Source organism: Pipistrellus hanaki, assembly GCF_964339955.1.
Source record: "Pipistrellus hanaki genome assembly, chromosome: 8".
Lineage (NCBI taxonomy): Eukaryota > Metazoa > Chordata > Mammalia > Chiroptera > Vespertilionidae > Pipistrellus > Pipistrellus hanaki.
In genome coordinates, this window is record NC_140510.1 from 34073989 (window position 1) to 34100966 (window position 26978).

The 26978-nt window shown below is 47.8% G+C and overlaps 1 protein-coding gene across 6 annotated transcripts; it reads right to left on the reverse strand.

Moving 5' to 3' along the window:
* Nucleotides 1–2615: 2615 nt before the first annotated feature.
* NR4A2 (nuclear receptor subfamily 4 group A member 2) lies at nucleotides 2616–22058 on the reverse strand. Of its 6 annotated transcripts, none has more exons than XR_014795670.1 (8): nucleotides 21837–22058; nucleotides 8906–9029; nucleotides 7516–8384; nucleotides 6547–6676; nucleotides 6001–6164; nucleotides 4903–5105; nucleotides 4333–4390; nucleotides 2616–4182 (listed from the first exon to the last, which is right to left on the reverse strand). XR_014795670.1 is itself a non-coding variant. In XM_084891436.1 (8 exons), exons 1-8 carry the CDS (start codon nucleotides 22014–22016, stop codon nucleotides 3926–3928), a joined length of 2106 nt encoding a protein of 701 aa, XP_084747562.1. In that variant the 5' UTR covers nucleotides 22017–22058; the 3' UTR covers nucleotides 2616–3925. The 6 variants fall into 6 exon arrangements, 5 of the variants coding, with proteins under 5 accessions (XP_084747562.1, XP_084747563.1, XP_084747566.1 ...); XM_084891436.1 differs by having other exon boundaries at nucleotides 4333–4511; XM_084891437.1 differs by having other exon boundaries at nucleotides 4333–4511; nucleotides 21679–21947.
* Nucleotides 22059–26978: the final 4920 nt, after the last annotated feature.

Here is a 26978-nt window from a genome sequence, read left to right on the forward strand (position 1 = left end):
CGCCCTCTACAGGACCAGGTGGGGTGGGAATGGATCCTGTAGCGGGAAACTCTGTGATTAACATGTGACAATGAGATAAAACTCTGCCCTCACAGACCTGTTTGTACCTCCAAAGTATTCACCGCTGCCGACTAGGTTTTAAATAATTGGATCATTGGATATCCGTGTTGACGCACCGATGCCCGCAAAGCCCAAAGCATTCTCCGGGCGAAGTGAAATCGAACCTTCCAGGGACATTTTTAAGTTGTCAAGAATGTCTGTTGTCTCTTCGTGGGGCTCCTGGCACGCCGTGAACAAGTGTCCCGTGAGCCTCAGGATGGGTGTTTTGAGTGGAGACGGCACTCAAACTCTCTAGGGATGGAGTCAGGCACCACAAGGAACTCCACGAGGCAGGGTGCGTGGGTGCCGCTGTCGGTGCAGGGTGCTATGGGCTCCCTGAACCAGGCCTCCCTCTCTTGTTAGAATCAGGACCAGAGACTCCCCGCCCCCACCCCAAAGTGGAAGGCCAGAGAGAGAACAGCCTGGGCACCGAGGGCATCCGCAGAGTGGCAGAGCCCAGCGAGTAGCAGGTGGCAGCGCAGCTTTGTGCTTTGAATGAAGGGCATCTCTCCATAAAGTCAGGGCTTTCTAAGCAACCACACTTCTAGTGGGTCTAGCCACTGTGAAGATTTAAAATTAGATTAGACCTTCCCTCTGAACCGAAAGATGTATGGTCAAGTCCTTGGAACCATGATTATGTATTTTCATAGCTGGCACGGTACACACAATAACTGACATTCTTAATAGGACGTTGGGAGAAGAGTGAGAAATGAAGCCCGCCCCCCCCCCCCAATCGCAAAGTTTTCATCTCTTCCCAAATAAGTTTTATGCAAGGGCTCGCTTTTGCAATGCAGCCTGTCTGTTGCTTCTCCTGAGTTTTATCCCTGGAAAGACTGGGACAGAAAAAGTCCTTGGCTGCTCGGATCTCAGCAGATCCAGGGGAGATGCGTGAGAGGATCACAACCCTCACCCCCGATGCGCAGCCTGGAGCTGGAAAGCGAGTCAGTAACGGTGAAGCAGAAAAGCACTCGCCGCTCTGCAACTTCTGTTTGACAATTAAATGCGTGGGGAGGAGGCGGTGTGGGGCGCACGCGGCCACCGGGAGAGGGCCATCCCTCCCTCCTTTCACCCAAAATTCTCAGAAGAGAGGCGCACCACCCAGCCCCTCTTGGCCTGGGGTGATGCACAGCCACTTCCTTAAAGGAGAACCGGCAGCAGCGTTCCTTTCTGGGTTCAACTCTCCGGGATTCTGAGTTGGAAAGTTATTGTCTCGCCTCAGACACCTGGGAGAGGAGGACAGCCGGCTCTACAGACATCCGGCATTTCTAAAGAACTCCTTTCTGCTTATTAGTGTCCGCTTTGGTTGGGCAGAAGTTGTGACAATAAAAAAGGCAAGCCTCATCTATTCAACAAAGGCGGGAAAGTGAACATGTAGCTTACACTTCATCGCTTTTGCCCCTTTGCCCCTCAGGTTCCTGCAGAGAAACGCTTCTCCTACAAACAACCTCAATGACTAGGAGACCTGCTTTCTCTCCTTAACCCACCCACGTAACACGGCTTCTTAAAGGGCCGGGGAGGCAAAATAAAAATAACTGAGGAGTTTCAAGGTAAGTTACTGTTCTCACTCTGTTTTTTAAGAACAATAACACACTGGAGATTTCAGTGGCCCGAAAGAGGACGGGAATTCACAGGGTCAGTGAAGAAGTGAGTCCCCATGTTCAGCTCTCTGTGAAGTCACAGCTGTCCTTAGGCGAAACTCAGGGGACACCTGCACAGCGGCCCAGGCTGAGAGGCAGCTCAGACTTGGAGCGGCTTCTACAGCATTAAGTTACTTTCTTGATAAAAGTTGAGGCTGGGTTGGAATCCTAGAGGTTGTGGGGTATCTTACTATACCAGACCCAGGACTGACAAACAGATTTTATTATTTATTTGAGAAACTTTTAAGGTGAAATATTATTAGAAAACTACAAACTGAACCTCATCACCATCCATGGAAGAAAGCAAAAAGTCATAAGAAATGTCTCTTCAGAGTTCTGCTCTACGTCAAAGACCCAAGGCCCAAAGGGTCCCCGAATGCCTGCCTGGTCCTTCCACGGACTCTTTACAAAAGTGTTAAAGAATTAGAAAAATCGAGGTTAAGTGCAACACACTTCACATCCATATTGACTTCCTGGATCTTAATGAGATATTTCCTAAACATTGTGCAAGACAAAAACTTGACAGGACTTCCGGCCTTGCAAAAGTTCAAAAGCTGCTTGGTCTCCTGAATGTCCCTTCTGAAAGCTGCACTGATCAGCCAGCTTAACAGGAGAGTGGAGATAGTTGCAATTGCTTCTGATAATTGTAGGTTGCCACTGTGGAAAATTCTGATTAGGGAAAAATACTGGACTGAAATCTCTGGAAATTAGTTCAAGTCCCTCCCCTTCCCCAAGTTTATTTTGCCAGCATAGATCTAGTCTGTCAGTGTGAAACTCAGATGTTGAAAAAGAGACCTAGCCCAAACCAAACTCCAACTCTATCTATTGTATATTGCCATTTTTTCCCTCACCCAGAAAGAAGATCGAGTTCTGTTCATTTACATAGTTTATTGTTGTAAACATTAAAATTGTCTTTCTCAAAGAAAGAATTTATCAGAAAAAAACAAATCAGTGTCTCTAACTGTCATACACCATAGAAAAAAAAAAGGCAGTGACTCATATCATGTGCCATACTGGAAATATACAAAGAAAAATACTACAGAATATGGCAATATTAAAATTCTTACTCAAACATAAAATAATATATTAACTGACAATTTTAGACATTAAAAAAAACAAAAAAATTCAAAGTGCTCAGTAATTTCCAGGGAGTTATGTGTATTATAAGCACTCTGGAAACAGTCAAAAGCTGCTGCATGCAAGTTTTGTTTAGCTTTAGACAACAAAATAATCAAGATATAAACTTTCTTTTATCAACATCAACGGTACATACAACACTTACAAACAAGGAATGTTGGACGGTGTTACAAACACTATGTGTCCCTTTTGTCAGGATGGTCTGGTGTGTAGTACTTGTGCCCACCTATTTTACAATTGAGAAAATGTTTAAGCTCAGATAACTACCAATCTTTATAAAATCTAACAGACTACATAGTGTCTGAAATACTATTTATATAATATAGACATTACTGAAGTAGCAAGTGCCTATAACATTTCAACCTAGAGTCAACATGCTGGTCCCTTTTTTGTGTAGTTATAATTTTTTTTTTTTTGCAAACAACACTTAGAATTTGCAATATTTATTCATAAATAGGCACAAAATAATTTAAAAAGCCAAACTGCATTGGGTAAATTTACAAGCCTTTGCCTTCTTCAACTCATGCCACCCACGCAACATTTAGTTTTACTATATATTACAGCTTTCTTTACAGCAGAAAACTTTGAAGTCTTTTAAAGGGCAATACTTATGGGTCCCCTTACGATGTGTGTGTGTGTGTGTGTGTGTGTGTGTGTGTGTGTGTGTGTGTGTGTATAACATTTCTCTTAACCAAATGCAGCCAAACATTTCCCATCATACATTAGGAATCTTTCTTCTGAACATTTAACTGATTGTTAAGCTTGATAATAAAAAGTTTATACCACTGTACTGTGTGTAGTCCATGTTCTAAATCCAGGATGCCCCGAGCCAAAATGCCCTTTCAGGTTCTGCCTGCAGGTTAGGAAATAGCAACAGTTTTTGTTTTCTGTTTTTTGTTTTCCTTTAAGGATTAAGGGGCTGGGGGTTATGGAAGGGGGTGGGGTGGCTAGAGCTGAGATAGCTCAAGGGGTTATCTCTGCCCTTGTGACTTGCCCCCTCTGGACAGTTTTAGGTTTTCTTTCCAGTTCCTTTGAAGTGCATGGGAGGAGGTCTAGAAGGGTAAAGTATCCAGAAAGAGTTTGTCAATTATTGCTGGCGGTGGTACCAAGTCTTCCAGTTTCAGGTAGAAAATGCGCTGTAGACCCTGTGTGCAAAGAGTACGGAGTTCGGGGAGCTTCCCCAGCAGTTTGGACAAATAGTTGGGGCGGTTCAAACCCCCGTTATTGAAAGTCACGTGGTCTTTGAGACAATTGACAATCTTGTTTTGTAGTTCTTCCACTCTCTTGGGTTCCTTGAGCCCATGTCTCTCTGCAGAAAACACAATCCGAAACAAAAGAAGAATGCAAAAAGCAGTTAGCTAGCGGGCAGGCAAAAGCAGGGGAGATGGGAGGCAAAGGGGAACTGGGCCAGATCCTGCTGGACAGTGCTGGAGAAGAGCCTTATGCCTATGGTACTGACCTGTGACCATAGCCAGGGCAGCAATGCAGGAGAAGGCAGAAATGTCGATGTTCATGTTCTGCAAGTTGGAGGAGAATTCAACAATGGAATCAATCCATTCCCCAAAGCCACGAACGCATTGCAACCTGTGCAAGACCACCCCATTGCAAAAGATGAGTTTACCCTCCACTGGGTTGGACCTGCAATTAATACCAAAGAGAGAGAGGGGAGAAAAAGAGAGAGAGAAAAGCTAAACAACTAATTACTTGAAGAGCAATAAATGAGGGATTTAAGAGGCACCTAATTACCGAAGAGTTAATAAAACGTAGACCAGTGGACCTTGAAAGGGTTCAATTTCATAACAATCAAGAACGCCCCCTATCCCACCTCCGTGACATTCATCCAAGACTTCTGGGCTCACTCCTTCCCTTCTCTACCTTTTTCTAAGATCCCATCCCTCTTTCTCCCCCTTTCATTTTCTCTTCTGACCACTTCTCTTTCCTTCCTTTTATTTCCTTTTTCCTCTTTCTTGTCTTGTCTTGATTGCTCTCTTCCTTCTTTCCCAACCTCTCTGATTGCTTCCTCAGTTACCTGTATGCTAATCGCAGCACAAAGAGCTCCAAGAAAGCCGATTCAAAAAGCAGGTCCTGGTCGGCTTTGGGCAGGTCAGCAAAGCCCGGAATCTTCTCGGCCCAGCCCCTGATGATCTCCATGGAGCCAGTCAGGAGATCATAGAATTGTTGGATATGCTGGGTGTCATCTCCACTCATCTGATAGTCAGGGTTTGCCTGGAACTGGAATTTCATTTTAAAAAGCACTTAATGAGGTTCTCTAAAATATATAACCCGTGAAATTGCTAACCCCGTTTCTAGTAGTGGAGCCAGGTTTTTATAACAATTAAACCTCTCTCTGACCAGTAAGGAAATTAGATGTTCCGGGGCAATTAATTCAATTAGGGATGGTGCTATGAGGTCGCTGCTTTAAATATGTAAATTACCATTTCCATACAGACTAAATACAGTGCCATCCAGCCCTGGGAAACGTTCACTCTTATCTCCACAAAACAATTGACATGTTAGTATTCATGCCAGTCCCAGAGTGGGTCTCAAGCAGAGACGCCCTTTGCAAATCTTAATAAAATTGCAGTGACGGTGACTTCTAAGTTTGCCCGACACACTTCCTCCAATGAAAGCCCTCACATTCCTCACAGTGGGGGTAAAAGAAGACTCTGACCACTTGATTCCCCACCCCACTGCCATCCCTCGGACACACTGTCTTTCCCTTCCCCGAACCCCACGTGGGCACCCCGCCCCCCACGGTGCCAGAGAGGGTGAGGATTAAAGCATCTCTGCGGAAGGTTAGGAATACATCCAAGTGGGGGCTTTTCAGCAGCCTCCGGGGTGGACATCGGAGGCATTAGCGATTGCATATGTGGTGGTGGGAAAGGGGCTCAAAGAGGTTTGACCACTCTGGCCTCACACTTCTTCCTTCCGCTGCACTGTCCTCCCGTCCACACTTGTCTGTGGGGCTGCCCGCCTCCTGTGGCTCTCCCCAGCGCTGTGAGAACACAGTCTTGCTTGCCTCCTTTTATCCTGAGTTTGGGGGGGGGGGGTTCCTGATGGGGGTGGGGAGGGGTTCCTGCCCATCTGTCGGGTTGGTCCACATGATACCCCCCCTCCAGCTTCTTACCCTGGAATAGTCCAGGCTGGTCATAGCCGGGTTGGAGTCGACATGGGCCCTGACGAGGGCACTGATCAGACTCACCGGGGGCGAGGGGGGAGAGGGCTCCTGTGGGCTCTTCGGTTTGGAAGGTAAACGACCTCTCCGGCCTTTTAAACTGTCGGTGCGAACCACTGCAAAGAGAGCGCCGGTTAGTGTCGCTGGGCCTAGTGGGACCCAGCTGCCTCCTTGGCCCCTCCGGGGGGATGGCTGCAGCTGGGGGGAGTGCGGCCCGGCGGCCCTGGGCCCCACTGCTTGTAAAGCCTTGACTGAGGAGAAGCATAAAAAACGCGGGGCTGTTTTATGTCCTTTTACAAATGGGTCGTATAGTTAAAAGACGAGAAGAGCCAGTCGGCTTTCTCTGGGGCAGGACGGATGGGCAAGCAGGCAGCTGCCGGTTGGTGGAGGCTGGACGCGGGTGGGGGGACCGGGGCACCCCTGGCTCTGTCTGTGGAAAGTGGGGTTGGAGTAGGGGCCGTGGTTCCCCGAGGGCACAGACTGCGGAGAGGGACCTACCTTCTTTGACCATCCCAACCGCCAGGCACTTCTGAAACCGGCAGTACTGACAGCGGTTCCTGCGCCGCTTGTCCACGGGGCAGTTTTTATTTGCTAAACACACGTATTTTGCGTTCTTTTGCACCGTGCGCTGCAAAACAAAACAAAAAGATAATCGAGGCCGAAAATTAATTTCCTCTTAAAAATCCAGCAACCCAAGGAATCCAGAAACAATTCCTGAAAGACCGGGGTATACACTCCCTCTCCACAAACAAACACATATGCCTGCTTTCTTTCTTTCTTTTTTTTTTCTTCCTTTTCCTTCCTCTTTCTTTTCTTTTTCCTCCCCCCGGGCATGTTACGGAAGAAAATTGACAGCGTTAACATTCGAGCTAACCTCGCCGCTCCTTGCTGTGTTTTATATGCCAAGAGAAGGGGAAGGAGACGCTCAGTAAATACAAATCCGTGGGCATTCATATTATTTACATCCCTTGGAGACCTTCTCTATTTAAAATGATAAGATTATTCAATCAGGATGGCGAAATAAAGAGATCACTTAATTTGACCATAGGGAATTCTGTTCCACTTGGTTAGCTCAGACACGGCTCTCTGTCCTAACCAATTTCAATCTGAGCAGAAGAGACAGCTCCGCGCTCATGCAAATGACCCTCTTCCGACTCCCGATCCGGCGGCAACTCGGGGCGGAGGCCTGCGGCCGGGTCGGCTTTGTGCGGGGTGGGGGATGCGACCGGGGGTGGGGGATGCGACCCCAATCTCGGGGTCTCCGGGGTCTCCCTGCATTCTTTTCTCACCGCAGGCACCCGGATGCCCCCACCCCAGCCTCTGCGGACCCCGGGGAAAGAACCTTCCGGGACGGGGCGGGCGGCGGGAGTTGAGCCGCCCGCACCCAGGCGCAGCCAGCGTGCACCCCGAGGCTCCAGGCTGCAGGGGGGCTCCCCTGCCTGCCTCCGGCACCCGGTCCTCGCTCACCTTGAAGAACCCCTTGCAGCCCTCGCAGGTGCGCACGCCGTAGTGCTGGCAGGCCGCGTTGTCACCACACACGGCGCACAGCCCCTCGTTGGAAGGGGAGCCCCGCGACGGCGGCGAGGGCACCTGCGCGTCCAGCAGCTGCGACGCGTGGCCGATCTGCAGGCCCGGGAAGCCCATGGACGCGGGCTTGCGGATGGGGTTGGGCACCGCGAAGGTCTGCCCGTCCACGACGTGGTGGCCGCCCGCCGCCGGCTCCGGGTTCATGGGGACGTGCAGGGGCCCGTCGAAGCGCATCTGGCAGCTGGACACCGGGGTGCCCGGGGGCGACTGCTTAAAGGAGAAGAGGGAGAGGCGGGACACGGGCGCCTTCCTCTGCTCGATCATGTGCGTGGTGGCCACGTAGTTCTGGTGGAAGTTGTGCAGGGAGCCCGGGTCGTCCCACACGGGGCCGTGCTGCACCTGGAAGCCCGGCGTGGAGGACGTCGGGGGCGAGGAGGGCTTGTAGTAAACCGACCCGGAGTGCGGCATCATCTCCTCGGCCTGGGGGGGCAGGTGGCTGTGCTGCTGGTAGTTGTGCATCGGAATGTCTTCTACCTTAATGGAAGCCTGCTGTCCGGACAGGGGCATTTGGTACAAGCAAGGCGGCTTGACGTCGTAGCCTGTGCTGTAGTTGTCCATAAAGGTACTGAAGCTGGGGAGAGAAGTGGTGGCAGTGATTTCAGTGTTGGTGAGGTCCATGCTAAACTTGACAAACTCTGGAGTTAAGAAATCGGAGCTGTATTCTCCCGAAGAGTGGTAACCGTAGCTCTGAGAAGCGGGGCTGGCTCCTTGAGGCGAGGACCCATACTGCGCCTGAACACAAGGCATGGCTGGAAATGAAACAGGGTGATAATATACACTCAGCCTGGTCGACCGGACACTTCCTCCCGGGCTCGGGGGCACCTAGAGCTGCACCGGCAGCCCCAGCCCGCGGCGGGCGGAGCGCGGAGGGGCGCGCGGGGCAGGGCGGAGCCGGCGGAGGCGGCGGGGCTGAGCCGCACGGGCTGGGGAAAAGGCTGATCAGATGCAGACCCAGAGCTAGAAAACCACGGAGGGTCTCCCCGGCTCTTTTCAAACGCCTCCCCTCCCCCCACAACCCCCTTTCATGGGCAACCCAGCTCAGATGAGCCTCTCCCTCCGTTAGCTCGGATTCAGCAAGCCCATCCCAGAGATGAAGTTGAACTGTGCACAATGAGAAAGTTGTTCCCGAGGGCGACGGGTTAGACAACCTTAAGTTACAGGCTTTGCTGAGGAAGATCGCATTGCCCCTGGTCTTGATATTTTAGGGAATCGGGGTTAGGGGGGGCGGGAGGGGGGCGGGGGGGAGAGAAAGAAATCAAGTTGCACTAACCTTCAGCCGAGTTACAGGCGTTTTCAAGGAACTGAAAGGTGGACAGTGTCGTAAAGCAATGAAGGGTAAAGTTTCCGAGATGTTTAGAAAAGCATTGGAGAGCCCAGCCTGTCAGATCTCCTCCCTGAAATACAGACACAGAGAGCTTCAGGGTGCCTTTCCCTCCGGCTTCTGCAGACTCTCACCAGGCAGCCCTCCTATGCCTTCCGTGATTCTGTCCTTGGAAACCTAGCCGTTAAAACGCAGGTGTGAAAGGGATGGCTGGAGACAACAGAAAACGCCACCCATGGCACCGTGCAAATCCTTGCTGAGGAGGGCTCTGGGGAATCAAAGGCATTCCATGGACTTATTTCATTCTTAAGAGGAAACAAATTGGCCCCTTTGGCAGGGTGTATGGGGGTGGGGTGTGTCATTTCCCATTTCAGGTTAATTCTGACCCGAAAAGAGGAAACTAGAGTTGAATCAAACACAGCATTGGAACCTTCTCTGATTTTTTTTTCCCCACGGTGAAACTGGCTTTTTCTTTGGGGATTGGGGAAGGAAGTAGAGGTCAAGAGTATAAAATAAGAAAACCTCTTCCTCCACCCCTATAAGTTACAAAACCTTAGCTAGCAAGGCCTGGGCAGCCTGACGATCATCTGAATGTGCTTTTGACAGAGCACCGGGACTGGGGAAAGAGGTGAACCGGCAGGCAGTTGTCCACGAAACTTATCTTTCAACACCTTTACTGGCCAAGGGGTGGGAAGCGCAGACCCTGCTTTTGCAGCAGCATCTTTGGTCGGTGGCAGGGGGAGGGCAATGTTGCCGATCTGGTGTTGGCACCGTGCTGGAAGGGCTTTATCCTATATGGCAAACCCCTTCCCTACCAGCCTGTCATGGTCTGCCTACTTGCTGGAACAAGGCATTCTTGTATCCTGGTAATTTTCAGATGTTCCTACTTGGAAGGCATTCTACAGCATAGATGATCTTATTTAAAAATGAAAAAGAAAGCCAAACATCTACACCTTCTGTTGCCCTTGCCCCATCCCCCCCTTTCATAATCTTGCTTCCTGGGGGAGGGAGGCTAACCAGAAAAAAGTGGAAAGAATTAGACTCTTGACACCCCCCGCCCCCCCCCCCCAGCCCCTGAGAAATACGCCTGTGCTGGATGTTACCCGCCTAGTTACTTCCCAGCTTCCTAACTGTACTCTTTCCATATTCTCCCTGTCCGTCTGTCTCTGACACACTCACAGACACATGCGCGGCGCACATCAAGCCGGAGATTTCACACCAATTAGTAACCGGACACTCTCCCCCACCCCTCTCCTTACTCAACAATACCCAGGAAACACGGGCACCCTGGCCAGCCGCGGGGACACAGTTCCCAAGCAACACACACACACTGAAGCACTCACTCCCTCGCTGTCACTTTGTGGGTAGCGTCCGGACCGTCCCCCTCGTAGACACCGGACTTAGCGTCTCTCCGTGTCCAAAGGCTACAATCCATTTCGCACTAAGAGCAAACTTCCAGCACATTTATTCCCGCGGACAAGTCCACGGCTCCCCGGACTATGCAAGTCTCCCTTCGAGTCCACCCACGAGGAGCCTGGAAGCCTCTCTGGGGAGCCAGCTCCCCGCTGGTGCCCAGGCTGGTGCGGGGACCAATGCCCTCTGTGGCCGCGCGCACCCACTCGCGCCCCGCGCCCCCGGCGCCCACTTCCACAGCACCTATCCCGGAGAGGGAGGAGGAAGAGACGTGCAAAAGAAGAAAAAAGGACTTAAAGCATTAAAAGGAAAAAGAAAAAAGACGGATCGCGAGCTGCACGCATGGCACCTACTCATTTAGGAGTTCTCCGCGCCTCTCTTCATTCATTCAAGTCGGCCGGAGTGCGGTTCCGCTGGGGTCCGGAGAGGGGTCCGGGAGCGGGTCCGGAGCGGGTCGGAGAGGCGCGGGGAGCCGGGCGCCGGGAGCGGCGGAGCGGAGCGGGCGGCGGGCGCCGGGCGGACGGCGGCGGACTGGCGCGGCGGCCAATGTGCCTTTGTTTATGTGGCCGCCGCCGGCCCCGCGCACCTACAGCCCCGCGTCAGCGCGCGTCACAGCCCGCCGCCCAATGGCCGCCGCGCCCCGCGCTGGCCGCCGCTCGCTTTGGTATGTTTCCGACCTGACGTCACGAGCGGGGCCGGTTTTAAGGTGGGAACCGTTCTGGGCTCACCTCGGTGACCGGCGTGGTGGGATTTTTTGGGGGGTGTGTGTGTGCGCGATTTTTTTTTTCCGAGAGAGGTGTGACCTCTCCACTCTGGGCTGCTCAGCCCGCAGAGCAGCGACATCTCACCCCCCCCGCACCCCCAAATCCCCAAAACCCCCGCCACCGAGGCCGCCCGGCCGCTCACACGGGAGGGAAGGTGAAACCAAAGGCGGGGCGGAGGGGACCCCTGGGGTGGGCACCCGGACCCGCAGGGAGGGGGGTGCCTGGCAGCGCTCTAACCTCACTGGCCCGCAAGCGTCATCTCCACCAGCGGAGGCGCGAGCAGATGTCCCGGGACAGGCACGCTCCGAGGGCGCGGGCCATGGGGGGTGGGATTTCCCCAGCCCAGGGCACCCCCCTTCTCCCTGGCCCTCGCCCTGGCCGCCGCCTCCTCCTCTGGAATATTCATATTCTCTCTCCCCCGTCCCCCCTCCCACACACACACACACACACACACACACACAGAGTGAAAGGTGCAAGGGGCTCATGTGTGTTCCCTTCTTTCCTTGCAGAATCCAAGTGCAAAGGGAGGACGTGGTGCGTGGGATGGGGAGGGGAGGGGAAGGTAAAGGAGGAGGGAGGCAGGGACCCAGCCCTTCGGGGACCCCAAAAGCCAGAGTGAGGCCGCCGTTCACTTTTCCTTTCGCAGACAATGCGGCCCGGCAGAGGGCAACAGGTGCGCCTTGGGCAGAGAGATGCTCTCATCTCTCCAGATGCGGACTGGGGCACTCTCGACCCTCCTCCGTGCCCACCACCGCCTGCGCTCCCAAGAGTTGTAGGTAAATGAATGGACCCTCCTCGGAAGCACGGGGCTCTGGCCGCCTCCACGTGAGAGCCGAGAAGGGAAGACAGAACACAGGGAGGAGGGGGCAGGGTCGCTCCGCTAAGCATCGCGTCCCGCCCTCCCCGAAGTGTGGGTTCCGGGGGGAGCCGGCCGCCCCCCGCGGCCCTCCGGGTCCCGCCAACTCCGCTCAGCAAGTCCGTGTTCCCGCCCCCCCTCCCCGCGCGGCTGGGGCCCGGCGCTTTTAGCAAAGGGAACGCCGCTCCTCCCCACCCCGCGCCCGGCCCTGGGCCTGAGCTGGGCCGGCCTCGGGGGCTTCTCCATAGGGGCTACAAGAGGCTGGGACCACGGGAGGGGAGGGGTCGGGGGCTCTCCTTCTGCCCGCGGGGGTCCAGCCGCCTCTCCGCTCTCCACCGGGCTCGCTTCCAGCCGTGGGGGCCCCGTGGCAGCTCCCCGCCCCCCTCGTGTCCCTCCCCCCCGCCCCCCCCCCCCCGCCATCCCTGTGTCCCCGGGGCTGGCCCCGAGCGCCGCGGAGCCACCCAGCTCCGATCTGCACCCCGCCGCCTCCCGCTCCCCGGGGGCACGAGCGGGAAAGCCATCAGGTGCCCTGGCTGCCCGGGCAGCCAGCCGCAGGCTCTGGGCGCTGCAGCGGGAGAAGCCTGCGTGACCGCCTTCAGTTCCCCATGTGGCCATGCCGCTGCTCTGCCGCCCTGCTCCGCGCTGCCCGTGCAGGCGCGAGGGGGGGAATTAAACCAGGAAGTGTGTGCATGTGAGAGAGTGTGTGCGCATGTGAGTGTGTGTGTGTATGTATCTGAGTGTGTGTGAGAGTGTGAGTGTGTGTGCATGTGTGTATGTGTGTGCACGTGAGTGTGTGCATGTGTGTGCGAGTGTGTATGTGTCTGAGTGTGTGCATGTGTGTCTGAGTGTATGTGTGTGTGCATGTGGATGTATGTGGCTGAGTGTGTGTATGTGTATGAGTGTGAGTGAGTGTGTGCATGTTGTGTGTATGTGTCTGAGTGTGTGTATGCGTATGAGTGTGTGTGTGCATGTGTGTGTGTGCGTGTGTGAGTGCGTGTGTGTGTCTGTGTGTGTGTGTGTATGTGTCTGAGTGTGTGTATGTGAGTGTATGTGTCTGAGTGTGTGTATGTGAGTGTATGTGTCTGTGTGTGTATGTGTGTGTATGTGAGTGTGTGTGTGAGTGTATGTGTGTGAGTGTGTGTGTGAGAGTGTGAGTGTGTGTATGTGTGTGTGTGTGTGTGTGAGAGTGTGAGTGTGTGTGTGTGTGTGTGTGTGTGTGAGTGTGTGTGTTTGGGGGAGGGAGCAGTGGCGAGGGAAGGCGTGTGAGCAGGGGGGTCGGAGGGGAGGGCGAAGGCGAGCTGATGAGCATGAGTTCGGCAGCGTCAGAGCCCCGTGGGCAGAGCGAGTCCCGCGAACGAAAGGGAAAAAGTGAGAGTCGGAGCCGGCGGAGGAAAGGGGTGGAGGTGGCGGTGACGCAGGCCGCGGGCATTGACGCACCGGCCGGCGGCGCCCAAAATAGCAGCTCCGCCGGCGGCGCCCTCCCGGGCGGCCTCCCCTTCCGCCGGAGCGGGGCGCCCGGGAGCCCTCGGGCCGGCGCAGGGCCAGGCTCCCGCCGCTGTGTCAGGCAGGCGGAAACTCAGCAGGCCTCGCCGGGGTGGCAGTTATTATTTTTTAATATATTCCTAGGAAAGCGGGGGCTGGAGAACTATTACCCTGCAACACACAAATAGGCATATCTAAGTAGAGCTAGTTCCTCCGCAGGCTCCTCCACCCCTTGTGCGGTTAAAAATATATAAATGAATAAATAAATAAATAAATAAATAAATAAATAAATAAATAAATAAATAAATAACACTCTCATAGCCCTGGGTTAAGTCTGGGGACAGCGTGAGGATTTTCTCCCAGAGAGTGGGAAAATGTTCTGGAGTTCTTAAAGTGAGCTCCAAGGAACACATACTGTGACTCACTACTCTATACCAGCAACCTGTGGAGTCTGGCTTCTTGATAACATAGACTTTGCCCAAGTCTTAATGCACCCAAGAGGGAGAGGCAGTTTTCACAGCAGCTTAATATAATAATTATTAAATGACTTGGAATGGAGTAATTAGATGTAACATTAAAATGCGAGAAAAGGAGGGCTGATTTCCTTCTCACTACAATCCATTTGAGTTCTCTGGGAAGAGAACTAGTTCCTGGGAAGCTTTACTTTTGAGACACACCATATGCAAGACTGAAATACCCAACTTAATTATTGGCTAAGCTACTCCCAGAGCGGGCCTTTTCGGTAGGGGTCGGAAGTGCTGGGGTGGAAAGGATCAGAAATTGTAAAGGAGGACTATGCTCAAAACTCCAAATTGCTGTGTCCCCACCAGGTTCTGGTGGAAATGTCAGTAGGACCGCCCACGACTGTAATTGACTGATTCTGTCGGTAGGGGGCCAGACTCCACAACGTTCAGGAGGATAAAAGAAAAGAGAGAGAGAGAGAGAGAGAGAGAGAGAGAGAGAGAGAGAGAGAGAGAGAGAGGAGAGAAGAGAGCCATTACTACTTAGGCCAATGGGGGAGGGGGGGAGAGAGAGAGAGAGAGAGAGAGAGAGAGGAGAGAGCCATTACTACTTAGGCCAATCCGGAGGAGAGCATGCTGCAGGCCCCAATATTCATATTGTGCTGGAATTCATAAATATTTACAAATCTGTGATTCTCTTCCATTTGTCTGGGAAAGGGTTTAACACATGGAGTTAGGTTCACAATAGATTTTCTTTATTTCCTCCTGCTCGTGTTTAACTCGCTTTTAGGTCGGGGGGGCAGGGGGAGGGGGGTCAAAATGGTAATAAAATCTTTCATTTTATCACCAAGCAGTTCAAATTGGCATGCAGTTTGGAAAAATGAAAGCATGTTTTTTAAAATCCTATGATTACATGTTTAAATAAATTATAGTTTAGAAGAGGATTCCTGTGGGTATATTTGCTAGAACATAAGAAAATGATTTTGTGCATGCAGGTTTAATTACACATATAATGGAATCAAAATGTACAATTTGAACAACCTTTTAGAAAATGTTAAAAATGATGCTTTAGGCTAAAAGGAACTGAAATTGTGCATTTATATGACTGCAATCCTTCAAGATTCTTGAACATAGATTCTTGAAAATAAACTATTTCATAACTCAATTAAAATAACAAAATGCTTTTTAGGGCTCAGAATCCGATATAACTTTAAATTATTGCCATTTACAGTTATCCCCAATTGGTGGTTTATTTTCTTAGTAAAAGTTGGTCCTACTCCTAAGTAGCTCCTACTTTTGAATCCAATAAAATTTAAAATTATTATTCCTATCAATATATGCTACTATTAGATGACCTCAGTAAAGCATTTAGGAAAGTAATACTATGATATTATATGTTATTATAGTAACCAATATTAAGCAGGACATATTGGCACATGTATGGAAAATGTTTTTATAAAAAAATCAATATAATATATACATTCACATCTAAACCAAAGTAAAAAATATGAAAAAATCAACATAAATAATACATACATTCACATCTAAACCAAGGCTAGGTAGATTATACTTAATAAAATTGAGCTTTTCATATAATTTAGAAAGCAAACATGAATGTAATCCCTTAGGATTTTCTATCTTAATGCATGTGAAGAGGGCCTTTAGGGATTCACTTCACTAGTCTCCCAAAATGAACTCAGACTAGCCTTACCATTCAGATATGGTGAATATACATCACTCTTACGTTGTAAGAATCAAGGTAACTCTAGGACATGCCATGATAAAATTACTTAATGAAACCTATTTTAAGCATAAAAATGAGATATATATTTTAAGTTATATTTAGACAGACACATTCATGGCATTACCTCCATTTGGCAAGGAAGTTTCACTTTATTGATTGAAGGAAAAAAAATTGGGGAAAAAAAACAACCTGTTTCTGAAAATGCAAAATCCTTTTATAATATTAAGGGGTTTGGTTTTGGGGTGTTTTGTTTTGTTTTTTAGTTTTTTGTTTTATTTTATTTATTTGTTTATTTATTTTTGCTTTTGCCACTTCATTTGACTTAATAGGATATTAATCACCCAATAATTTGTTCCTTTGCTATAGGATGTTTACAGAACAAGTCAATTGCTTAGCTGACATTCACATTTTGGGTAGTTGTGATTTCACTCAATTTTATTTGGCCCATTTTCATCAAAAACCATTTAATGCAAAGACTTTCAAAAATTCTTTCTCACTTTAATTCAGAACCCAGTTCTAGATGTGCAGAGGGAAAAAAGGACATTTTTTTTCTAGAACCATTTACTTGTAAATTAAAATTGTAAAACTGAAAAATATACGGTGAAACCTCATGACACTCAAAAAGTATTTTGCATAATAAAAATCCTTCACCTTTTCTCTAATGTTTGACTCTGGATAATCATTGCCTATTCACTTTTAAACATTTCACATTTTCTTTTTTATCGTGATAAAATACACATAACACAATTTTATGATCTTTACCATCTTAACCATTTTTACTTGTACAGTTTAGTGGTGTTAAATACATTCACCCTGTTGTGCACTCATCACCACCCTCCCTTCCAATAACTCTTCATCATATAAAACTGAAATTGTATACCCGTGAAACAATAACTCTCCCTGTTCCCCTCCTCCCAGCCCCTGGCAACCACCAATATTTTCATCTGTAACAATTTTATTATTATTATTATTATTATTATTATTAAGCAAGGAAGTGTAACTTTGCTTTTAGATTTCATTGCTAATTTCAGTAAACATGGGGGTCATTAAATGCACAAAGCCCTAAACGACATTTTAAAGATCTTGAACATAAGTTGCTATATGCTAACAAAATATCCAGGATACTTGAAATTTTAAAATGAGCTATTAACATTAGTAACCATCACGGTATTATATATCAATAGCATTTTGTTTAAGTAGATGAAATACAAACACGTTGCAACAGTTTTTATGTGTATACCTCAGTTGGCTAGTTTTTGTTCTACCTTTAATGATAAAATAACCACTTTTGATTTTTTTCCTCAAACTAACTGGGTGATAACATAGACTCAGGGCCTAAACTAACCTCTTAATTTAATAAAAAATAAAGATACGATACTTATATATTATGACATATATATGCCATTTTCTCATCATAATTCTGCAATTACCAAGCCTATAACTTTAATACCATAAAAGTAACCTATAGCAAGGACCCTTATAGTGGTAAGCAATAAATCTAATTACCATATCCTTTGAATACATGTAATATAAATTTCATTGCTCGCTTAAAAGTTCTAAAGTTAACAGCATAAACTTGAAGTTAAGTAATTAAGTAATCCTTATATAGACACTTATTAAAGTATTTATACATATTATCTTAAATCTACATCTATCATTTTGCCAATTAAAATTAGGACTTTAATTGCAATTAAGTAATTTAATTGCCAATTGAACAGCAAAATTGCTAAGTGACTAATTTTAATGCCTATTTTAATTACCAATCATGACTGGGGAGGGAGCTAATCAAGTTACATCAAGCAGTACCAGAGTAATGATGTGAAGAGAAGAAAAAAAAAAAAAAGTAGAACAAACATTCCAGGCTACATGCTTGAAAAAAAAAAAAAAGAAAGAAAGAAAGAAAGAAAGAGAGTGAGACATAAATTAAATAAATGCAAACATAATCTTACAAATGTATAAAATACTGTGTTTATCTGAATAGAGAACATGAACAGATCAAGGTTAAAGAGCTCCTGCCAATCTTCAGTCAAAGTAGGAAAACCAAGTCAAAATTGTATGTGGTATTTACAGGCACTCACCCTAGCCCAGATAAAAACAAAGCTGCATATGTAGCTGAGAATAAAAGACTGTTTTCTGCTTGGCTGGTTAAATATTTACAGTTTGACAGTTTTTAAAAATCCTTTAGAAATGGAATGCTATCACAGAGAGAAACAAGTTTCCAATGCAGCAACATGAGTTTCCATTTGAGAAGCAAGCAGGGCCAGTGCAGTGCGATTATATACTCTTTCCTGCTGGCTTCCCTCCCCTCCCCCACTCACTGGAATGAAGTTGTATTACAGGCCTGATGCCTATTCATAACCTGCCCCATGTTACCTTGAGAAACGCATAAATCTGTCCTATTTTAAATGTTTTAAAATACACTTGTGAATTAAAAATAACAATTAAAAGAAAGCATCGAGGATTGCATCACAATTAAAATTATTTAGAGCATGGGGAATATACCTTATCCTAAAAGTATTTCTCAATTTTACATTAAAAATAAACATACTAGCTCAAGATAAAGTCTGTAAATCAGAAAGCAACCAAAAAACAAAACAAAACAAACAAACAAACAAACAAAATACTGGTAAAAATCTTCTTGGCCATTACAAGCACATTCTCAAAAGTTTTCATATCCAAATTATCAGATTAGCAATATGAAAGGCAAGATAATATTGAAAGAGAGAAGTGAGGTTGAGAGCCAAAAGTGAGAGAGAGAGAGAGAGAGAGAGAGAGAGAGAGAGAGAGAGAGAGAGAGAGAAAGGAGGGAGGGAGGGAAGGAGGGAGGGAGGGAGGGAGGGAGGGAGGAAGGAAGGAAGGAAGGAAGGAAGGAAGGAAGGAAGGAAGGAAGGAAGGAAGGAAGGAAGGAAGGAAGGAAGGAAGGAGGGAAGGAGGGAGGGAGGGAAGGAAGGAGGGAAGAAAGAAAGAAAGTTCCCATATACGTAGATAATAATGCTAGCACTTTCCAGCTATAGCCTTGGCAGCCAGTCACCTCTTGTAGAGTAACAATGGAAATCCATCAAATCTTCATTTAAAATAAAGTCATGATGCAAGATGCATATCTTGATTCTGTTACTGTGTGTGTGTGTGTGTGTGTGTGTGTGTGTGTGTGTACCAAAAACATACATAGTTTGTATATAAAAGGACCCAAATTATTCATGAACTATATGTAATGTTATAACTTGAGAAAAAACAAATAGTGCCACTTAGGATTTTATTGACTAATGAATGGACTTGAATTCTGAAATGAAGCATAGCAGGACTTTAGCCTGGCTTTTGAAGGAGGAATACATTAGTACCCTCAGGGCCTAACAAAAGTCTGCAATATCTGTTCATGACGGTAACAACTTTGTAAGACAAGTTCTGTGTGACTGGTAGAAGGGCACACTTACTGTCTATTCAGAAGTCATGAAGATAGAGCCATTATTGACAAGCTCACTACTGATCAAGGTTAAAACTCATTGAGTGTTGATGTCTCAGAAATGAAATCTCAGCCATTACAAGATTACCAAAAACAGCCTCCAGAAAAGGTTGCCATAACTCACATATATATCTTAGTTTGCTCGGTGTAAGAGTTTCTGCTATATAAAGACACAAATTATCTTATATTAGTTGACAATAATATCAAACTTATTGCATTAACTCGAGCACCAAGTAACCAATTATCAGCCATCACAAAAAGAGAAAAATGGAGAAACATTATGTGGTAATTTAAAAACAGACCTGAAAGGACATGAGGTATAGACAAACTTTCAAAATGTTAACTTTCTGAAATTTGACATGACTGAAAATATATGCTTTTAAAGACTGTTTATGTCTATTTTGTATTTCCCTAATCCATCAGTTCACATGAATGAATATGGTTTGCATATTGTTGTAAGTAAAGTCTTTTAAAAATAATATGTCTATAACTTTCAGGTAAATATAAAAATGTTATAGTGAGTCAATTTTCTTAAAAAAAAAAGTTTAAAAAAAAACCTTTAAGTTTCTTGTTTCTCAGTGCTGCCTCTCTGCATTAGTGAAAGAAAAATGAGGGATACAGTAAAGGACAGCCATGTTTATCATCTGAAATTAGAGGCCATGAGTTAAATATATTAGTCACCAGGGTTTGTAAAAATAAGACCTGTGAAATATTACAGGATCATTCCAGGAGGCTCTGAACAGAGACTCAGTATGCTGTCATTGACACATTGGGGATGGGGTGTTGGGGGAAACAAGTGACCAGTACTATCACATACAGGATTCAAGTTGGAGTACACATGTAGTATGTAGTGTGTGTATGTATAGAAATTGATTTCCTCCTTATTTTTCTTATATTTCACATTTCTAAGCACGGTTTTCTGTAAGTTACTTTCCAAAATTTAATAATGATTGAAGTTATTTAAAAAATACACAAATAGCCGAAGCCGGTTTGGCTCAGTGGTAGAGCGTCGGTCTGGGGACTGAAAGGTCCCAGGTTCGATTCCGGTCAAGGGCATGTACATTGGTTGCTGGCACATCCCCAGTAGGGGGTGTGCAAGAGGCAGCTGGTCGATGTTTCTCTCTCATCAACGTTTCTAGCTCTCTATCTCTCTCCCTTCCTCTCTGTAAAAAATAAATAAAATATATATTTTTAAAAAAATACACAAAATTTCAAATAGTTAATGAATAGATTTAGGAGTTCTATTGAAACAACTCAACACCACTTTTCATAGCAGTCCTTTACTGGTGAGTTTCAAAAGTATGGCGTTCCTAAGATTGCTACTCTTAAGTAACCAGCTCTGAAAATCATATTTTCCATACCCTCATTGATTGCTGTTTGGAGGGCTGATTGGCAATATCCAAGAAAAACAGTTTTGCTAAACTTTCCAAACTTTGTATCACCCAGAGGTGAGAAGAGGAAACAGATTTCTAAGCCAGAATGATTGACAGAGCCCCTCAAATAAAAAGAGGTGTGACAGAATCTGAAATGTGGCTCTGTAGTTCAATGTACACCACAGAAACTTTGGAATGCTATCTTCCTGTTGTTATAACAACATATCAGGTCAAGGGATATACATTGTGCCAGGTCCTTTATTTTACCGTTCAGAGAGTCGTCGGGTCCCTCCCAGAATATGTGATTGACACCCCTGGAGGTGAAAAGGCTAAAGGAACCATATGGCAACATGTTGCATTCCGTCTGCTCTCTGCCCATCCGTGCTTAAGCTGCCATTAGCAACATCTGTACCTCACGGAAATCCAGCTGCGCCGACGCCGGCTGACGGAATTGTACTTGGGGAGGGGGGCGGAAGAGGGGCGGATCTAGCTTAGCGCCATGGCCTTGAGACTTCAAGTCTCTCTAAACCAGGACGGATGGAAGCTCTCACAATTAGACGAGACGACACAAATGCTTTATTAAAGTTTAATTTTGAACTCCCAATTAGCGAAAACTGCATTACAAATCGATTGCAATTTCCTAGAAGGCACCGCAAGTTCTCTGCCTGCCTGCCTGCCTGCCTGCCTGCCTGCCACGTGCGAGGCTGCAGAGCGAGCTTCCCCGGCTCCCGGCGGCTGAGCGGGGAGGGACCCGGGAGGTCCCCCCAAACCCCCGCCGGCCCTCCTCCTGCTGCGAGGCGGGGGCGTCCAAGGGCAGACCCCGCGGGAGGGGGGCCGAGGCTGGGAGGGGGGACTCCCCAGGCCCGGGCGCCCGGAGGGGGTGGGGGTGGACGGAGGGAGGCGGCGGGAGGCGGCGGGGCGGAGAGTGCAGGGGGGGGGGGGGTCCCCTATCCATCGCCCAGGCCTCTCGGGAGGAGCCTCCTCCCGTCAGTTACGCAGAAGTTTCTCTTTCGCTCTCTTGGCGCTAAAGCACCCAGACGGGCTTCCGGGGCGGAGGAGCGGGGCGCCTGGAGTCCCTTCGGGGGCGCTGCCCGGCGATCACCCCCACCCCGCGTCCCCTCCCCACCCCACCCCACACAAAGCCCGGGTCCGGGTCCGGGATACGTTACCTGCGGGCGCTCCGGCCCCTCGGCGTCCGCCTTCCCCGCCGGCCGCGCCTCCTGTGCGTCCCGCTCCCCGGGGCCAGGTCCCCCCTCTCTCACCAAGGAGCGGGGAGACGCGGGGAACGGGGGGAGTGGGAGCGACAGCTGGGCCAAAGGGAACATACTGATTTAAAAAAAGAAAGGAAGAAAAAGGTCCAGCAGGCGAGGGCCGGTCGGGGCGGCGGGAAGAAAGGGCCGGCCGCCTCTCGGGGGGCCGCGGGCGGCGGGAGGGGGTCGGGGAGCGGCCCCCAGCCCCCCGGCCCCGGCCCCCGGCGGCGGCGGCGGCCGCTCACACAGGAGCCCATTGTCACCGGCCGGACGCGCAGCCCCGCGGCCAAGCGCGTCAGCGGCCCCGTCAGCCGGGCCGGGCCCGTGACGCGCAGCGCAGCCGGATCCATAAATAACCCGCGGGCCTCCCGGGGCGCGGGGCGGCGTGGGGGCGGGGGGGAGCGGGGACAGTGAGCCCGCCCGCCGCCCCCCGCCCGGCGCCCCGCGGACACGCCGAGGGCCGGGCCCGCGGGGACTCTGAGCTCCGCACCGGGGACCGGCGGGCACAGGGAACTTGGCGACGAGTTGAACGAGGGTCGTTGTTGGTGCTCAGAGGGATTTAGACCTCTGGGAGCTCTCTGCGCTCTCCCACACTAAATCCTCCCTTCAAGACAAAAAACTTGCATCTTAACTGTCCTGATCTAGCATTTTAAAGTATATGCGTGTGTTTGCATCCCATGGGGTTCCGAGTACATCCCATATATGGACCATAGCCTTGCTTTCCTCAAACTCCACCTGAATTATTTGTCTAGTTTTATTTATTTGTTTGTTTGTTTGTTTATTTATTTTTTGCAAGCCTGGCCTACATCACTCCTGTAAGTTGGGGTTAGAAGCAGCGTGGGTATGACTCCAGGACTCATGCTGCTGTCAGTCCCAGAGCATTTGCATGTCTTTTTGGTCTTAGCAGAGGCCTTGAACATAGCACATTTGAATTTTCCAGAAGGCTACAATCTGTCAATGGTTCTAGAGTTTCATGAATGCTTTCTCTATAGGTAGTAGTTGTTGTTGTCGTCATTGTTATTATTATTATTGGTGGGGACTTTCTGTTCTAGCTCCCATACTTAGGCGATTCTGCCTCACACCCTGACACTGCTCTGCCCATTGAGGTGCCCATATACAACTGGAGGTAGTCAGTTTTCCTGGGACCATCAGTTAATAGACTAGTAAAAGACTCTCTCCTCCTGAGCAAAATGTCTCAGATTATATGAACTCCACATTTCCTGGGACACTGAGGGAGACTTTGCCCATGCCAGCGGAGTCCTGGGGCGAGCTGCATGGAGAGAGTGAGCTAAAAGGCTGGGGAAATAATGCTCCACAATCTCCACCCAAAATGGTGTAGTGAAGGGTTCGCTGAGCGGGTGTCGGAAGACTAGGGAGTTTGGGTTTTAATTATAACTTCATTGTACCTCTGTGCCCCCTTGCAAAACTCAGCCGCTCCCTGCCTCAGTTTCCCCGTCTTCCAAAGGAAGGACTGATGGTTCCTGAGCCCCTTTGCACACTAACATTCTAGGACGCCAAAGGACACAGTTGTGTTCAGGCATGAAATTATTACTATGAGCACCCAGTGTCTCATGGGAATTGAATAACCAAATGTAGAATAATTTAGCTCCAGCCTATGATTTTGTGCATTTTACAAAAACAAAGCATATTGGGGCCAGTTGAGAAGAAGAATGAATTCAATTATATCATTAAAACTGTATGCTTCATTTACATGACTGCAGACATAATTAGAGCCTGGTGATGTTTTAGGCCCTTTCCAACACCATATTCTTTTATGTGAACTAATGAATTGTGGATAGCACAATGTACTAGGACCATTTTCTCTAATTTTGCCCCCATTCTGGCTTGGGTGGAGGAGGTTTTCTGTTGAGAGACACTTCAGGGAGTGGTATTTGCGGGGATGGCTAAGGTCTGCTTCGGATGGAACCTCCTCAGAGAGTCTGAATCTGCCTCGTTCTCCTGTCTCCAGGTTGGTGAAGGCAGAGAATGTAAAACTGGCAGAAACACGTTTAGAGCCAAAACATTTGCTTCACGTAGACACTATCAAAGTGTGATCACAACTAAAAGTTAACCAGTATTTTCCCGGTTCCGAACGCACATCTGTCTCCCTTTTCCATAAAATGTTTGTTGTCTCTTCTCTGCAACTCAGAAAGAGCTCTATTTCTTTCTTTTACTGCTACTTTCCTAACGCTTCCAGCTTCTCACATAGCTTTACATCAAAACTCTCTCTCTTTTTTTCTTTTTTTTTTAATTTCCTTATCCTTTTTTTTTCATGTGGTCAATTCCATTCACCATTATCCTAACCCTTAAATGTTGAACAGAATGAGAATTAGGGTACAGGCTAAAATGGAAACATTCTCAATTTTAGAGGGAGGAAATAAAACTTGGTTCTAGGACTAATAGAAATGCAGTGGGGGGGGGGGGAACACACACCACACTTTCTTCCAAACAAAACAAACAAACAACAAACAAAAACAAACCTTCATGCTAAAATTTGCTAAATAAGAGACTGAAAATATGGAAAATCTCTTTGTTTGGGGCTCCTTGATAGCATAGAGCTTATTACAATTTTTCAAACATACTAAAGGTTTTAGAATGTGGACATTTCTCAATATTTTTGAAGTTTCTGTCTACCTGAGGGTAAATCCTTTGAAAAGATTCCTACAGTCACAGTATTGAAAAATTTATTAAAGAAACTACTGTGCACTCTTGCCTTATTACTCAGTTAATCCTGCTCTATATTTAGAGAGTGGTGCCAGCCAGGTTGAGGCATCAAAGGAATGAGCACAAATATTTGCCATGTCCCGTGCAGTATAGTTTTGGTGATAGAAAATTCATTTTGGAAAATATCAAATGGATAAATAGGTTAACAAGAAAAGCGATGGGAGATTCTCAGCACTCCAAACGAAAGGAAAGGAACAACCAAGGTCATAAAACTAGAAGCTTCTGCATTTATAAAACCAAGAAATGGAAGCTTTTAAAAGAAAATAAATTCAGCAAAATTAGCAAGGCTCCCCACATCAGTTCAAAATATGGACATTTATACATAACTGCTCCTTCGGATAAGGTGGTCCTGGTTTTGATGGCTCCTCCCCAGAACTGCACAGACTTTGGTAACTCATTGATGGGACCTATTGCAAACTTTGATGTTGAGATATAAATTCTAACATCAAACCAGAATTTTGTTAATAGTGAATTTTAAAAATTTTATTTGTGAAGGTGCAAAGTCCTAGGCCTCTTTGCCGTCTGGTCCATTCCTGGCTCTTCTGACTTCTGTTCTCTGTTGCGGGGAGCTGGTCCTGTGAGCAGCATTTCCCTACATTTCTTAGGAGCTGGCTGCCAGCTGGGTGTGACCCAAGGGAAGAAACAGTGGGAAAGTGGAGATTTGGAGGAGGGGAAAATTAGGGTATACCTCACTGTGCCCCCATGCTCCTGACAAGTGCCCCGTGATTCATTTGTTTCTTACCTTCAGTTGTTTTTAACACCTGCACAGACTTATGGGGTGGGGGTGCGGACAATCAAGAAAGAGAACAAATAGCGAAGTATAACCTGCATACCGCAGCTCTCTAAGACTAGTTGTATGGTCCTGAGGCAGAAGAGTAAGATGGGAAAATTGCTTGGCAAGTGGAAGGGGACACTGAGACAGACAGACAGACAGCCGATTCAAATTGGCCCCACCCAGCACCCTCACCCACCTGCTTCCTTCTCCCTTGCAAGACCACTCCCTCTAACCTTAAGCCCTCAGGACAGTGAGGTTCTGATCAGCATCAAATAATCTTAGGAACAAAGCCTCGGGTCTGAGTTTTGGTCAAACAAGAGGTAACATCTAGGCCTCAGTGGTGTTTCAGCTCCAGGCCCAGAAACGCAGCGAAACACATGAAGCAATGCCATGACTGACATCAGGACCAGAAGCAATGACCAATGACCCATTACCTTAGCACTGACCAATCGGTAGAGACCATGACCCTGAAAGGACACACCTAGAAAACTGATGAATATTCTACTGAGGTCCTCCCCTGGGACATCCCCTAAAACTCTCGCCTGTAGAAAACAGATTAAAAACCCTTAAGACAGAGTATCCGGTTTAGGCTTCTCTCTCTCTCTCTCTCTCTCTCTCTCTCTCTCTCTCTCTCTCTCTCTCTCTCTCTCTCTCATACCTGTGTCTCTCCACCCTCACCCCCCTTCTTTTTCTAAGGCACATATCTTTGCTTTCTTCCTCCAAGGGCCCTTCTTTAGCCTCTGTAACTTGTTTCCTGAGTCCGTGCAGCCCAGCTGGCTTCACTTACTCTGCCTCTCACCTTCTTTCTAAAAGGCTAAGTAAATCTCGTGCATTAGTCTTCTTGGCTCTGAATTCTTTCTTTGCCAACCTCAAGGCCTGAAGTCTAAGACCAGCGCTAACAGTCCCAGCCTCTGGCAAATATCAGAGAAATGAGTGGTGGCCTGAGAAGGAGCATGGAGAACAAGGCCCCTGACAACTTGGGAACAGACAAGAATGGGTGGAAGGTGGGGGGTGGGGGTGGGGGTAGGAGGGGGAAAGAGAAAGGGAGGGAAAATTTTGTCCAAAGTATCAGAGCCTTTTGTCCATTCTACCTTTGAGAACTGAATCCCTGTACCCACCACTTCCCCCCCCCCCCCACTCTAAAATTCTGGTTATTTCTTCCCTCTTTCTTCAATTTTCATAATTTTTTATCTGGATTTTTGGCCACAGCCACCTATGTTGTCTCTTGTGACCAGTGGCGTTCTTGCTGTGGTCTGGTTCTATCACCATGGTTGTCTTTCTAAAGACCGCTGGCCCATGATCTCCCCCTTCCAGTATCTCCAATAAAAACCTTCTTTCTGCCTGTTGTTGTCTTCAGGATTTCTATAGAAAGTAGCAACTTTCCTTTGGAGCTTTGTCTTTAAATAGGTGCCATTAAAGTTATTTGTCATGCTAACAGAATTTTATTTAAAGAATTATCCGTTTAAAGATTACCCAAGTTTTCAATATTGAGACAGATGGCCCACAGTAGAAGCAACAATGCCCTCAAAAATCTGTCAAATTTGGGGAAAGTAAGTGTTCACACAGTGATCAAAAGACTTGTGGAATATGCTTCTTAAAAATAAATCTATAATTCCATGAAATATTTCTGGTCCTAGGTGAATCTGGGTGGGGAGAGATGATAATACAGGATAGGATAGACAGCATGGTGGGCTGGTGAACATACATTTTGTATACAAAT

Bases quoted from the DNA above. Each gene is read 5' to 3' on its own strand.
- NR4A2 (XM_084891436.1), bottom strand. From the start codon at position 22,016: ATGGGCTCCTGTGTGAGCGGCCGCCGCCGCCGCCGGGGGCCGGGGCCG. The intron at 6,677-7,515 runs GTGAGCGAGGAC...TTTGTTTTGCAG, and splicing joins GCTGCAAGGGGTTCTTCAAG to CGCACGGTGCAAAAGAACGC. The intron at 5,106-6,000 runs GTAAGAAGCTGG...ATGAAATTCCAG, and splicing joins CCAGCCTGGACTATTCCAGG to TTCCAGGCAAACCCTGACTA.